Source organism: Platichthys flesus, chromosome 9, assembly GCF_949316205.1.
Source record: "Platichthys flesus chromosome 9, fPlaFle2.1, whole genome shotgun sequence".
NCBI classification, from domain to species: Eukaryota; Metazoa; Chordata; class Actinopteri; order Pleuronectiformes; family Pleuronectidae; genus Platichthys; species Platichthys flesus.
In genome coordinates this window covers 621,418-636,546 of record NC_084953.1, presented here as the reverse complement: position 1 = coordinate 636,546, position 15,129 = coordinate 621,418, and the positions used below count along the sequence as shown (strand labels likewise).

General features: G+C 47.9%; 2 protein-coding genes across 3 annotated transcripts in view; one reads left to right on the top strand and one right to left on the bottom strand.

Moving 5' to 3' along the window:
• nrd1b (nardilysin b (N-arginine dibasic convertase)) lies at positions 1-14,648 on the top strand. Of its 2 annotated transcripts, none has more exons than XM_062394857.1 (31): positions 1-69; positions 1,266-1,476; positions 1,855-2,113; positions 2,427-2,508; positions 2,958-3,111; positions 3,541-3,614; positions 3,766-3,861; positions 4,354-4,476; positions 4,611-4,668; positions 4,872-4,945; positions 5,503-5,572; positions 5,680-5,757; positions 5,871-5,991; positions 6,416-6,474; positions 6,680-6,734; positions 7,072-7,176; positions 7,373-7,496; positions 7,629-7,715; positions 7,986-8,105; positions 8,252-8,303; positions 8,399-8,549; positions 8,809-8,936; positions 10,820-10,982; positions 11,089-11,120; positions 11,523-11,661; positions 12,025-12,072; positions 12,494-12,546; positions 12,637-12,720; positions 12,801-13,008; positions 13,147-13,236; positions 13,407-14,648. In XM_062394857.1, exons 2-31 carry the CDS (start codon positions 1,280-1,282, stop codon positions 13,626-13,628), a joined length of 3,306 nt encoding a protein of 1,101 aa, XP_062250841.1. In that variant the 5' UTR covers positions 1-69; positions 1,266-1,279; the 3' UTR covers positions 13,629-14,648. The 2 variants fall into 2 exon arrangements, with proteins under 2 accessions (XP_062250841.1, XP_062250840.1); XM_062394856.1 differs by lacking the exon at positions 1-69 and adding an exon at positions 327-512.
• Positions 14,649-15,129, bottom strand: part of frem1b (Fras1 related extracellular matrix 1b) — a 32,105-nt gene continuing 31,624 nt past the window's right edge. The window contains 1 exon segment of the mRNA XM_062394855.1: positions 14,649-15,092. Coding sequence (XP_062250839.1) covers positions 14,845-15,092 — 248 coding nt within the window. The 3' untranslated portion in view covers positions 14,649-14,844.

Here is a 15,129-nt window from a genome sequence, read left to right as displayed (position 1 = left end):
CGGGGTTATGCTAGGCTGCCGCTGCGGATGTGACTCTTCAAACTGCAGCAGCGCGGAAGACGGTCACAGGTGAGAAGCTTTGATCCGGATCCACTGGAACCAGTTCACACTGAACCAGTTCACACTGAACCAGTACCCGCGTCTCCTTCTGAGGCCGTGGGACCCGAGGAGCCACAGACCCGGTTCAACCGGCCGCAGCTCAGCCGCTGGGATGTGGCTCAGAACCACAGGATTAGCCAGAGCTAATGTCCGGCTAACCGGGTCAACTACCAGGTCAACTACCAGGTCAACTACCAGGTTAACTACCGGGTTAACCACCGGGTTAACTACCGGGTTAACCACCGGGTTAACCACCGGGTTAAATACCAGGTTAAACCGTCTAACTCAGGCACTGACTATACTCCGGAATACTTGACGTTAACGCGACAGTTTAAATCCGGTGTTTACTTCCGGGCGGACGGTTCACACTGTGACACCAGACTTCATCTCGATCCAACAACATCACGTGTCAGGTCGGTTCCGAAGGAGTAGAGGACCTGAAGCTCTGCTGGCTCCTCTGTCCTCAGGGACACACTCAGTATGTCCTCATGTGTCCCCCGGTCACTGGACAGGTCCTCACTCTGCACATGCTTCCTGCTTTACACAGTTTACAGAAGTTTAATTACATTCATGTTCATTATATTCATCACACGTTAGTGTTATTACTTACTGATGTGATACTGCACATTTCCCCAATGTGGGACCAATAAAGGATTGTCTTATCTCAACTTATCTCAACTTATCTTATCTTTACTTATCTTACTTTTCTTATCTTAACTTATCTTTCTTTTATTAACTTATCTTAACCTAACTTAACTTATCTTACTTTTCTTAACTTATCTTAACTTATCTTATCATCTTACTTTTCTTAACTTATCTTAACTTAACTTATCATAACTTAAGTGACTTCCTGTCAATCAGCTGAAAGATTATCGACTACTCTTTTGGGGTTTGGACATTTGTCTCCAGCTGAGTGGACGCTGCTTGATAAGATGTGTCGCATTGTCGTGGGGGGGCGGGGGGGCGACGACCAGAAAAAAAAGATGGACGCTCAGAGTCCGACTCAATGTTTGAAGAGCCCTGCTGTCGTGTCCACATACTTCTGGCCACATAGAGTTCCTGTAATACACATTATTGGACATGTTTTCTGCAGAATCCAGTCGTGGCTGAATGATCTGCAATATTTATACTCATGAACATTCATGTTGTTCTTCATGTCGCTCCAGACGATTCTAAGAAAATGCCTCAGACCAACAAGTCGCAGAGCGGGGGCTGTGTGCCAGGACAGGCATCTGCCCCGGACCAGGGCGAGCCGCCACCGGCCTCAGCAGACGCCAGGGCCCAGGTGGCTGCTGGCGAAGGAGGCGCAGGAGTCGGTGCAGGAGACGAGGGAGACGCGGAGATCATCAAATCACCCAGTGACCCAAAGAAATACAGGTGGGAGAAGGAGGGGTCTGGTTTGAATGTGAGCAGACAGCTGCACATGAGACGCTGACTCACTAAAGGAAACTGACATTTGGATGAGGTGGATTTCTCAAATCTTAAAGGAAGGGGATCATAATGAATGAACACTAGTTCACAGACCTGTCAGCCAATCACTGATTAAGTTCATTCATTCGTTAATATCTTCAGATAAGTCACTTTAGTATCTCATCACATTGACAGGTGAGAATCCAGAGATTTGTTGGTACCTTTAATGATCACTTTGATTATCAGAATAAAAGCTGAACATTGTTTCTGAGGGTCGACTTATGGATGAGAGGACTGATCGTTGACCTGGACTGATCAGTGCTTGTTGATCTCTTTTCTCTGCAGGTACATCGAGCTGACTAACGGCCTCCGAGCTCTCCTGATCTCCGACTTCAGTGGGTCCGACTCGAAGGGCTGTGGTGAAGACGGAGAGGACATGGCTGAGGCTGAGGCCCAGGGCGAGGAGGAAGAGGAAGATGAAAGGGATTCCGGTGAGGGCTCAGAGGAGGACGAGGAGGAGGACGAAGAGGCAGAGGAGGACAGCGACTTTGAGGAGCTGGACGAGGAGAGCGCAGGGAAGAAGAAAGGGAGCTCTGAGAAACAGGTAGTGGATGTGATTCCCTAATCCATACTTAAATCTAAATATCACAAACTAACAAACCAATCAGGGCAGAGTTTGAAATTCAACTCCTTCTGTGGGATAGAATCACTGTTTCTCTCAATCGAGTCTTGAACTAAGAACAATCGGACTCATTAACAAAGCTTTGTTGGAGTCTCTGTTAATCATGTTGTCATTGGACTTTATTGGTCACATGAAGAACACTTGATCATCTCCATTGCAGAGTTGTCGTTCATATCCCTCAGTGGTCTGGTGGATGCTGATTTAGTGTGTGTTGTGTTATTGTGTGTGCCTCCAGGCTGCAGCTGCTCTGTGCATCAGTGTGGGGAGCTTCAGTGACCCGGAAGACCTGCCCGGCCTCGCCCACTTCCTGGAACACAGTGAGTTCAGGCAGAAAAGACACTGTGGGGCAGTCAGGGAATAAAAAGTAAAGTGTGAGATCAGCGAAATTAACTCAGCAGAGAAAGAGGGAAACTTAAAACAATACATCCTCCATGATGGTGACCTTTGAAGTTCAGTAGCGATCCTTTTCCTCAGTGAGTTCCGTATTAAGACACCAGGAGGCGCAGTTGTCGACTAAAGGTCCAGTAATACACGCACAAGCTCTGACCAACACAGGAGTGTGTTGACATCCAGTAAACGTCTGTTCACTGGATGTCAAGTTTCCTTGAAAAGCTGAGAATCTCCTGATCCTGAAAGAATCTAAAGTCTTGATGCTTGAAAAGTTATTTCACGTTTTGTGAGAAATGACGAACTGCTCCTGAGAACTTGTCCTGTGTCCTTTACTGGATTCATCCTCTTAGTATCTTCTCTTTTCCCTGATGTCCAGTGGTGTTTATGGGCAGTGAGAAGTATCCAGCAGAGAACGGCTTTGACGCCTTCTTGAAGAAGCACGGAGGAAGTGACAACGCCTCCACCGACTGTGAGAGAACCATCTTTCAGTTCGATGTGCAGAGGAAGTACTTCAGAGAGGCGCTGGACAGGTGAGGCAGGAACCACGACTTCTGTGACCTCGCTTTCTTATTTCACCAGCAACTCACTTTAAATTCCATTTGAAGGTTTTCAGTTATTGTTGCCTTCTTATTTTGGTAAATAAAGTCTTTAATCACTTCTCTTCCTTTTTTCAATCATATCCTCACTTCGCATTGTGCAAAGTGAGGATATGAGATATTGAGTTTTCAGTTTGTTATGTATATGTTAATCAGGGAGTTGATAATATTATAAAATGATGTTGTGACGTTGCAGATGTTTGGATTTGTGAGATCAACAGTTTTGAAGATCATTAGTTTACTCCGATGAGGCTCATGAACATTACATGAAAAAATACTTTATTAATCAGTTTTCAAAATAGTTGCAGATTAATCATGTGTTGATTGAGTGTTGAGCAGAGCTGTGGGTTGTGTGTGTCCCAGGTGGGCTCAGTTCTTCATCTGTCCTCTGATGATTGAGGACGCCATCGACCGAGAGGTGGAGGCTGTGGACAGCGGTAAGTCTCTCACACAGGAACTCATGGGTCACGTGTTTGTCTTTCACATATGAAGGAGATTGTGTCAGACTTGTTCAGTAGTTGTTGTGTAATCCTGATAAACAAATGGGAGGGGCCTGAACTTCTCTCTCTCATTTCCCTGTGTCGTCAGAGTACCAGCTGGCGAGGCCGTCAGACTCTCATCGGAAGGAGATGCTGTTCGGGAGCCTCGCTAAACCTGGACACCCTATGAGCAAGTTCTGCTGGGGTGGGCACAACACACACACACACACACACACACACACACACAGTCGAACACTAGCTCTGCTGTCGTCAGTGATCATTTCACATTATTTTGTGTTTGATATCGTAGACGATGATGTAGATATGAGCTTCCGTTGTTTAAAACTAGATTCTAGATTTGAACTCGAACAGTTTCCTGCTGGTTTCTCGCTGTGTGACTCATTGTTCACCGCAGCTCAGAGGAAGCAGTCACAGCTGGAAGAAGATAAAACTCAAACATGACTTTTGTGCAGAATCACCATAAAATGTTATAAAAACTGACTCCAGGCCAGAAAGTGAAGCCGATGTGCAAGTGCCTGAAAGCTGTGTTCTCTGGATGACCAGCAGGGGGCTCCCCTCTTACATGTTATGAAACTCGTGTTCCATTCTGGTCGCTCTGAAGCTGAATCTACTCCGTTCAGAATCACACAGTTTGATTATCTGTGATGTTTAACGGATGTGTTGTTGTTCCCATCAGGTAACGCTCAGACATTAAAAGTGGAGCCCAGAGAGAAACAGATCAACACGTACCAGCGGCTCCGAGACTTCTGGAGGAGATATTACTCTGCTCACTACATGACGCTCACTGTTCAGTCCAAAGGTACGCAGCCTGTGAGCCCAGAGCCAATGCTAACATGTGAACCAGGATTGGATTTTAGCATCGTTATGATAATGTTAATATTCAACTTGACTTATGAGCAGGACACGTTAACAAAAGGTGATTTGATTCTGCAGAGACTCTGGACACTCTGGAGCAGTGGGTGAGGGAGATCTTCCTTAAAGTTCCCAACAAGTAAGACATGTGTATATATATTTAGATATAGATCTATATCTATAGATGACTATCTCCACACTTTGCACCAACTCCCATCAGTACTAAATGCAGTCTACCTCACTGTGAGCTTTAAAACAAGTATTGTAAAATAATAATAACAACAACATTACAGAAGAAGATGAACTAAATCCGGTAAGTGACTGAACTTCTGTTTGTTTCAGTCGTGAACCTCGACCGGACTTCTCTCACCTGCAGCAGCCGTTCGACACACCGGCCTTCAACAAACTCTACCGAGGTCAGACACTGCTGTGGGGAATGTTATCATTATGTCTGTTGTGGTAGAAATCATTTTTAGTTCATCATGTCAAACCAGCTCCTCACAAACGGGTGCAGAGTTTATCTTCTGGTCCGAGGGGTCAAATGAGAGTTGATCACTTTTTGAAGTGTTGCTTTTGTTTGCCTGTTTGGTTCGGACCGGTGCACTGCTCCACTTATGTTGTTAAATGTTATAAAGTCATAGTTTTTGTAGTGTTGTAATCAACAATAATTGAAAAAATTTACTTTATTTGTGTATTTAATGAACATTGTGCACTGGAAACCTGCAGCAATGTTTCAGAGGGCAGCCATAATACACATATTGATTATCTCTGTGTGTGTGTGTGTGTGTGTGTGTGTGTGTGTGTGTGTGTGTGTGTGTGTGTGTGTGTGTGTGTGTGTGTGTGTGTGTGTGTGTGTGTGTGTGTGTGTGTGTGTGTGTGTGTGTGTGTGTGTGTGTGTGTGTGTGTGTGTGTGTGTGTGTGTGTGTGTGTGTGTGTGTGTGTGTGTGTGTGTGTGTGTGTGTGTGTCGTTCAGTGATCCCTGTGAGGAAGGTTCATGCTCTGACTATCAGCTGGGCCGTCCCTCCACAGGGAAGACACTACAGGTGAGACACAGTCACAGAGTGTTTGACTTTTCCTGCTCAGATCAATTGTTCCTTCATCTGTAAAAAGAGGCTTGTGTGTTTGTGTGTGTGTTTGTGTTTCCTGTCAGAGTGAAGCCGCTTCACTACATGTCCTGGCTCATCGGACACGAAGGAACCGGGAGCATCTTGTCTCTGCTCAGGAAGAAGTGAGTCCGGATAAATAATAAATGTGTAGATAAGAAGTGTAGATAAATGCAGGACACTCACTGTACTGTGTGTGTGTGTGTGTCTTTCTGTGTCTTTGTGTGTCTGTGTTCAGGTGCTGGGCTCTGGCTCTGTTTGGAGGAAACAGTGAGACGGGCTTCGATCAAAACACTACCTACTCCATCTTCTCCATCTCTATCACCCTCACCGACCAGGGCTACCAGAACTTCTACCAGGTCCATGCACACAGACACACACACACACACACACACACACACACACAAACTAGCCTGTGAGAGGAGGAACTTTGTTTTCCTCTTGCGTTTGGAGAATACTGAGAGCCGAGTGTTTCATGATGAAAGTCTGAATGAAAAGAATGAGTAGAAATGTTGAGACTAAAAAGATGAAGATTTATTTGTTTATTTGCTTTTTAAGTATAGAAAGTGAGAAAGTGGAAATGTTAGTGTTCACAATCTTCTGTTGTGTCTCCTGAACAAAAACACTGAAACCAAAAAGACAGAATTCTGAACAACAACAACACTCAACTTCATTCTAGTGATCTTGAATGTTTCATCGTTTGTGTTATTGATGCTGGAATGTTTCGTACATGCAACATCGTAACTCTCACACATCCTCACACGTTGTTGTCTTTCTCTGCAGGTGGTCGATTTTGTGTTCCAGTATCTGAAGATGCTCCAGACTCTGGGCCCCCAGCAGAGGTCAGTCTGAGAAATAATTATATTCATATTATTCTTTAATGGTTTAGTTAGCTCCACTACAGGAACCATCTTCTCTTCATTCTGCTGCATGAGCAGTGTGTTAGTTTGCTTTGTTGCACATTGTGTGTTTAATGTGTTTCTCTCGAGTGAAGTCATTATTTGATTCTAAAGAACACATGACCACATCATGTTCTCTTTCTTAAAGGATCTATGAGGAAATTCAGAAGATAGAAGCCAATGAGTTCCACTATCAGGAGCAGGTACTGCAGGACACACACACACACACACACACACACACACACAGACACACACAGACACACACACACACACCTGTTTACAACCACATATCAACACTAATATGAGGGTTTTCCGCCTCTGTAACCATAAACATGTTCCTAATGAATATCTCAGCAGAGTTAGTAGAGTCGAGTGTTTGAACTTTTCATCAAGATGAATTATTCGCTGAGAAATCGCTGAAAACAACAGGGGGGGGGGGTCTTGTTTGTTCGTCAGCAGGATGACACACAAACTATAGAACAGATTTGATTTGGTGGAGTGCCTGTCGACCTCTGAGGGTCTTTGTGTGTTCATCAACAGACGGATCCCATCGAGTTTGTGGAGAACATCTGTGAGAACATGCAGCTGTTTCCCAAGGACGACTTCCTGACTGGGGACCAGCTCATGTTCGAGTATGACCCTCAGGTAACAGTGAGCAGAGAGATTCAGATCTGATCCACAATCTGTGTCCAGAATCACCTCTTATTTACCATGTAGACCATTCACTCTAACTTCCACCTTTTAAAAGAGTGTCTGACCTCTGACACCTGTGTGTCTGTGTGTGTGTCTGTGTGTGTCTGTGTGTGTCTGTGTGTGTGTGTGTCTGTGTGTGTGTGTGTAGGTGATCAGTGCTGCTCTGTCCCTGCTGACTCCAGACAGAGCGAACCTGCTGCTGTTGTCACCAGAAAACGAAGGTCGCTGTTCACTCAGAGAGAAATGGTTTGGAACCTGCTACAGCATGGAGGGTACGACGCACACACACACACACACACACACACACACACACACACACACACACACACACACACACACACACACACACACTGGTCCTCTCAAACACAACTTTTGAACTTGACGTGTTTCTCTGGTCTCCTCAGATATCCCAGAGACGTGGGCTCAGCGCTGGGCGACAGACTTTGAACTCAACCCTGATCTCCAGCTTCCTGCTGAGAACAAGTTCATCGGTCAGTCCATCACTTTGACTCGATCTCACAAACACCAAGTTACAGATCTCCTGTGTTACTGTGAGAAGTGTAAAAACACATTTAGATTAATTATGACACCGTGGCAGGACTAATGAGATCATTGGCTGATGTATGGTAATCAGCATTGGTCCCGAACATCTGATTGGACGGTGACCGTCTGAGTGACCTCGTGTCCTGAGTCCCATCAGGCAGCGACCAGATGTTCAACATGCTCAGTCTCTGGATTTCCTTCTGATTCTTCTTCTGCAGCGACGGACTTCGCCCTGAAGACGTTTGACTGTGCCGACACGGAGTTCCCCGTCCGGATCGTGAACAACGAGCGCGGCTGTCTGTGGTACAAGAAGGACAACAAGTTCAAGATCCCCAAAGGTGCGTCAGCCGTCTGATTGGTCGAGGAGCCGTCCGGTGAAAAGCTGAACCATCAGATGATTGGATGTGATTTCTGATGCTTCAGTAATCTCTGTGTTTCCTCCTGTTCAGGTAAATTCCTGACCACGTCTGTTTGTGTGTTTCAGCTTATATTCGTTTCAACTTGATCTCCCCGGTGATACAGAGGAGCCCGGAGAAGTGAGAGACTTCACCGTCACCACACAGCAAACACCACAAACACGCCATTTGAAATCCAACCAGTGCAAACGATGTTGTTGTTCTTCGTCCTGCAGTCTGGTTCTGTTCGACATCTTCGTCAACATCCTGGCTCACAACCTGGCGGAGCCGGCGTATGAGGCCGACGTGGCGCAGCTCGAGTACAAACTGGTGGCCAGCGAGCACGGACTGGTGATCCGGCTGAAGGGCTTCAACCACAAACTGCCGGTGAGGAGGAGCTCGCTGCGGATGATGAGGAAATATCATATTTAGATTCTTTAACCTCTGACACATCAGTTTAGTGCCGGTTCTTCAGTTTGTTCATGTGCTTAGACGTCAGAACGTGGAAACAACAAAGACACTGAACCACGTGTGTTGTCAGAAATCTGTCTCCACTAATGTTTAACACGTGAGCTGCTCAGAGACGTCTTCCTGCTCAGTGAGCGGTGAGAGATTCAAACCCGCGCCTCTTCCCTGGTCTGTGCAGCTGCTGCTGACGCTGATCGTGGATCACCTGGCGGACTTCAGCGCCGAGCCGGGCGTCTTCACCATGTTCTCAGAGCAGCTGAAGAAAACCTACTTCAACATCCTCATCAAACCGGAGCGACTCGGGAAGTACGTCACACAACCTGCTGAGGGTCGGGGGGGTGGGTGGAGCCAGGCCCAGCTGGCAATGGGCAAGAGGCGGGGTTTACCTGTCCATCACAGTAGTGACGCACACAGACGTGGTTCTGTCTGATCCAGATCACCGGGGGCCTCTCACAGCTGGTGTGTAGGTTCAGACTGAACCAGGAAGCTGAGAACTTGTCTCGGGCTGGAACCTTTGGGAACGTCCCAGTGAGAGGCTCTGGTTCCTTTGGGCAGAGCCAAGCTAATCGTTTCCCTCTGTTTCCAGTCTTTATGCTAAGCTAAGCAGCGGGCGTGGGGGAGGAACTAAACTGAACATTGAACTCTCCAGCTCGACTGTAAGAACCAACGCTCTGTCCCTCTGTCCCTCTGTCCCTCTGTCCCTCTGTCTCTCTGTCCCTCTGTCCCTCTGTCCCTCTGTCTCTCTGTCCCTCTGTCCCTATGTCTCTCTGTCCCTCTGTCTCTCTGTCCCTCTGTCCCTCTGTCCCTCTGTCTCTCTGTCTCTCTGTCTCTCTGTCCCTCTGTCCCTCTGTCTCTCTGTCCCTCTGTCTCTCTGTCCCTCTGTCCCTCTGTCCCTCTGTCCCTCTGTCCCTCTGTCCCTCTGTCCCTCTGTCTCTCTGTCCCTCTGTCCCTCTGTCTCTCTGTCCCTCTGTCCCTCTGTCTCTCTGACCCTCTGACCCTCTGTCCCTCTGTCCCTCTGTCCCTCTGTGTCTCTGTCTCTCTGTCTCTCTGTCCCTCTGTCTCTCTGTCCCTCTGTCCCTCTGTTCCTCTGTCCCTCTGTCCCTCTGACCCTCTGTCTCTCTGTCTCTCTGTCCCTCTGTCCCTCTGTCCCTCTGCCGGTCTCTCTGACCCTCTGTCCCTCTGTCCCTCTGTCCCTCTGTCCCTCTGCCGGTCTCTCTGACCCTCTGTCCCTCTGTCCCTCTGTCTCTCTGTCTCTCTGTCTCTCTGTCCCTCTGTCCCTCTGTCTCTCTGCCGGTCTCTCTGTCTCTCTGTCCCTCTGTCCCTCTGTCCCTCTGTCTCTCTGCCGGTCTCTCTGACCCTCTGTCCCTCTGTCTCTCTGTCTCTCTGTCTCTCTGTCCCTCTGTCCCTCTGTCCCTCTGCCGGTCTCTCTGTCCCTCTGTCCCTCTGTCCCTCTGTCCCTCTGTCTCTCTGTCTCTCTGTCTCTCTGTCCCTCTGTCCCTCTGTCTCTCTGCCGGTCTCTCTGTCCCTCTGTCTCTCTGTCCCTCTGTCTCTCTGTCCCTCTGCCGGTCTCTCTGACCCTCTGTCTCTCTGTCTCTCTGTCTCTCTGTCCCTCTGTCCCTCTGTCCCTCTGTCTCTCTGCCGGTCTCTCTGTCCCTCTGTCCCTCTGTCTCTCTGTCCCTCTGTCCCTCTGTCCCTCTGTCTCTCTGTCTCTCTGTCCCTCTGTCTCTCTGTCTCTCTGTCCCTCTGTCCCTCTGTCTCTCTGTCCCTCTGTCCCTCTGTCCCTCTGTCTCTCTGTCTCTCTGTCTCTCTGTCTCTCTGTCCCTCTGCCGGTCTCTCTGACCCTCTGTCTCTCTGTCTCTCTGTCTCTCTGTCCCTCTGTCTCTCTGTCCCTCTGTCTCTCTGTCCCTCTGCCGGTCTCTCTGACCCTCTGTCTCTCTGTCTCTCTGTCTCTCTGTCCCTCTGTCCCTCTGTCCCTCTGTCTCTCTGCCGGTCTCTCTGTCCCTCTGTCCCTCTGTCCCTCTGTCTCTCTGTCTCTCTGTCTCTCTGTCTCTCTGTCTCTCTGACCCTCTGTCCCTCTGTCTCTCTGTCTCTCTGTCTCTCTGTCCCTCTGTCCCTCTGTCTCTCTGCCGGTCTCTCTGACCCTCTGTCCCTCTGTCCCTCTGTCTCTCTGTCCCTCTGTCCCTCTGCAGAGACGTCCGTCTGATGATCCTGGAGCACTGTCGCTGGTCGGTCATTCAGAAGTATCAGGCCGTGGTCAAAGGTCTGACCGTGGACGACCTCCTGGCGTTTGTCGCCGGGCTGAAGGCGGAGCTGTACACTGAGGGGCTGGTGCAGGGGAACTTCACCAGCACGGTGAGACCCACACAGAACCTCACGTCACCAGTACTCCTGGTGGGGGGATGGTCCTTCTAGTTCACATCTAGTTCTGTTTTAATCTGTCGCTCGATGTTTCCTCCAGGAGTCCAGGGGCTTTCTGCAGGCCTTCACCCAGTGAGTATCCTGCTTCACATATTAATGTACTGTACATATCTTATTTATTTACATTTCATATACGCACAATACGCTGCACTCTAACTGTTTTTTGCACGTCTGGTTAGAAGCTAAACTGCATTTCGTTGTATAAGTACTTGTACTGTGCAATGACAATAAAGTTGAATCTAATCTAATCATCTAAAACTTTACATGAAAGATTTACATTCTGTTCAAGTGAGATTTCTTTCATCTGACAAAGTATTCACACAATTCTCTAAACGTCATTAAGTTACAGTGTTGAAGATGTAAAGATCCATCCATTGAGTTTATATTATTTACCAGAAGAAACAAACCTCATGATGAGGACGATAGAGAAGTTGAATTAAACATCACAGCCTGACTTGGTGTGTGTGTCCACAGGAAGCTGCAGTACCAGCCTCTGTCTGCAGAGGTCCCCGTGTTGTTCCGGGTGGTGGAGCTGCCTCAGAAGAATCATCTCTGTAAAGTCAAGTCTCTCAATAAGGGAGACGCCAACTCTGAGGTCACCGTCTACTACCAGGTGAGAAACGCTGTCCTCTTCATTTCTGTCCTGAAAGTCGTCTTCAGCTCAAAGCACAGAAAACAATCCACAGACTCAACAACTGTTTCTAGTTTGAGTCACAGATAAATTCCCAGTTGCACTGAACTTCAGCAAATACAAATTTTAAAAAGAAAGACGTCATTTTATTAAATTTGGATTAAACAGTAATATAGGCAATAGAACAAAGTATATAAAAGAAGCACTAAACAAAGAAATGAGGAACTGGATCATATTAAATGCATAGATCCATATTTAGGTGCCCTGAGGATCATCAGGTCACGTGTCTCCTCTCGTCCTGAACGGCCCTTGTTTTGTATTAAAAGTTGAATGTGTCTGTTTCAGTCGGGGCTGAAGAACCTCAGAGACCACGCCCTCATGGAGCTGATGGTGGTGAGTGTCCACACCTTTCACACTAACTCACCAGCACTAGTGACGAAGAGGAGGAGGTCACTCTTCTTCTTCTTGTGGAAGAGTTTAACTACGTCTTTAATAAAATACACCTTATGTTTCGGTCATCTGTAGAGAGCTTCACAATCAGCAGTGTCACTGTGTCTTTAATGAGGCGGGGTTTATATACACGTCACTGCTGATTGGACAACACCTCTGACACGCCCCCCGAACCAGAGGAAACGAACCTTGGGCAAAGATTTGAGCCAAAATGACGTCAACCTCGAAACTCCTCCCTCTCACTCGTCTGTTGTGCTGCTGAACAAAAGTATTGTGGGTTCCTGTCAATGTGACTTGTGTCCTCGTGTCCTAATGTCCTCGTGTCCTAATGTCCTCATGTCCTCATGTCCTCCTGTCCTCTCAGATGCACATGGAGGAGCCCTGCTTCGACTTCCTCAGGACGAAGGAGACCCTGGGGTGAGTGGTGTTTTATTTGCACTGAGTTCAACTGAGCGATGATGTTTTCTCGACCCATCCCCAACCACCCTCTGACCCCACGACCTCCAGGTACCAGGTGTACCCGACCTGCAGGAACACCTCAGGAGTGCTGGGCTTCTCCGTCACGGTGGAGACACAGGCCACCAAGTTCAGGTGAGGTGACTTTGTGAGGGTGGAGCTCCAGAGCAGGTGACCGCTCCGAGCCGTTACAGAACGTCTTCTTCTCCTCGCAGCACCGAGTTCGTGGAGGCGAAGATCGAGGAGTTCCTGGTCAGTTTCGGGGAGCGCCTGGCGAGCCTGAGCGAGGAGGCCTTCAGGACCCAGGTGACGGCTCTCATCAAGCTGAAGGAGTGCGAGGACGCTCACCTGGGGGAGGAAGTGGACCGCAACTGGTTTGAGGTGGTCACCCAGCAGTACGTCTTCAACCGGCTCAACAAGGAGGTGAGACACAGACATGTTCACACACAGGACATTCCTCTCTTGATTTCCTGTTTTAAACGTTAAACAAAATGCATCCAGAGGCTCAGGAGCTTTATTTTGTGTGTCTGTGGTTGTAACCTGCTGTGGTCTCTGTTGCAGATCGAGGTTCTGAAGCACTTCACTCAGGAGGAGCTGGTCTCCTGGTTCCTGGAGCACAGAAACACCAGCAGCAGGAAGCTCAGTGTTCACGTGAGTTGGATCTGATCTCTTCTGTGTTTGGTTCTAAATCATTTCTATATGGAACGAACACATGATCAGAAAACGAGTGTCAGTTGGTTTCAGGATCTTTCGTGTGATGATCGAAGCTCCAGAAGATGTGAGGTGGTTCTCTAACTGGTGTGTGGTCTGTCTCTGGTCAGGTGGTGGGTTTCGGGGTCGAGGAGAACGACCCCGCGGATCAGGGCGTCGCCTGCGGCTCAGACGGCTCGGACAACCCCCCCACCTCGTCCTACGGGGAAGTCAGCGAGCTGAGCTTCCTGTCGGCCTCCTCGCCGTCGCTCCAGGACGCCACGCTCATCAGCGACATCAGAGCGTTCACCTCCTCCCTCCCCCTGCACCCCTACCACAAAATCCTCAGCTAGGCCCCTCCCACTGAAGACTGACTCACTAACCATGGCGGTGACTAGCACTCGTAATCACACAGGTCAAGAGGTCGAGTTTAGGACACGAACCCAGAAACGTTTCAGAAATGTTAGTTCTCTTCTTTATGTGATGATGATGTGTTCATGTCCTGGAGGAAAATGTAGATCTGAGCTTCTTATTGATAAATCATAATTCTCACCAAGACACAACTTTCATAATCTCAAGGCTCTTTACACTTTGATGTCGAGTTCATCGGCCGTAAATAAAAATGGACGACACGCCTCCACCTCCTCCAGAATGAAGTGAAAATATCTCAGATACAAACGCTGCCATCTTGTGGTGGTGACGTCATTTACAGTCAGAGTGTAATCTGACCTCATCATCATACAACGATTCAATCTGTTAACATGGAGGTTTATCACCTGTACTGCAGCCAGCCACCAGGGGGCGATACAGAGGCTTCTTCATGTCGGCCATCTTTAGTTACAGTCTGTTGTTGAGACCTCAGTGTAAAAGTTTGAACTTTGACCTTAAACCCAAATTAAACCAAGTCTGTGACAAACCCTTATTTTAACTATTATTATTTATAATAATTTGTGGAAACTTTTAATTGAAGCGTACGTCACAGTTGAACAAATTTATGATCAAAAAGATAAACAAAGACTATCAATAAAACTTCTGACTGAAGAAGCTGGAACAAGAGTTATTAAAATATTGAAACATTAAAACGGCAGCAACGTGACGAGTGGTGGATCTGTGAAATGAGATTTTCCCAGGTGCAGTGAACGCAGCACGATGCCTCGGGTCACATGATCCCTCTGTAATGTTCACTTATTTCAATGTGTAGATCTGAACAGAAACTGATGAACTGTGTGAATCTGTTGTTGAGGCGGACGACGAGTTTGACATCAAGATAATCCCACATCTTCATTACATTTTCAGTTCAAGTGAATTTAAAAATAGCGACTGATTGTTAATTCTTTCTTTAAATGATAATAAAAAAGTGTTTGTAAAATGTTTTTAAATTATTTGTCTCACAGTTTTTAGTTATGTTTGTTTCTACAGCATCTTTATTGTGATAAGAATATGAAAACGAATGTTCAGAGCAGCGTTGTGATGTTAACTGTGAGGCTGTGAGTGTCCTCCGTGTCCCCCGTGTCCTCAGTGTCCCCCGTGTCCTCAGTGTCCCCCGTGTCCTCAGTGTCCTCAGTGTCCTCAGTGTCCCCCGTGTCCTCCGTGTCCCCCGTGTCCCCCGTGTCCTCCGTGTCTCAGAGACGGAGACGAACAGATGAATGCGTGTTGAGTTTCTGCCGAACAGCTCGTGGAGATCCAGCTGCCGGGGTTTTCAACCAGCACACAGTCGTCCCTGGAGCCGGTGCGGCTCGGCAGCGCCCCCCTCAGCCTGGAGAAGGACACCGAGCGTCCGTCCGCCCACGTCCAGCCCCTGGGACCTGCAGACAGACCTGAGGACGAGCAGGGGACGGATCAGCAGCTGCTCCA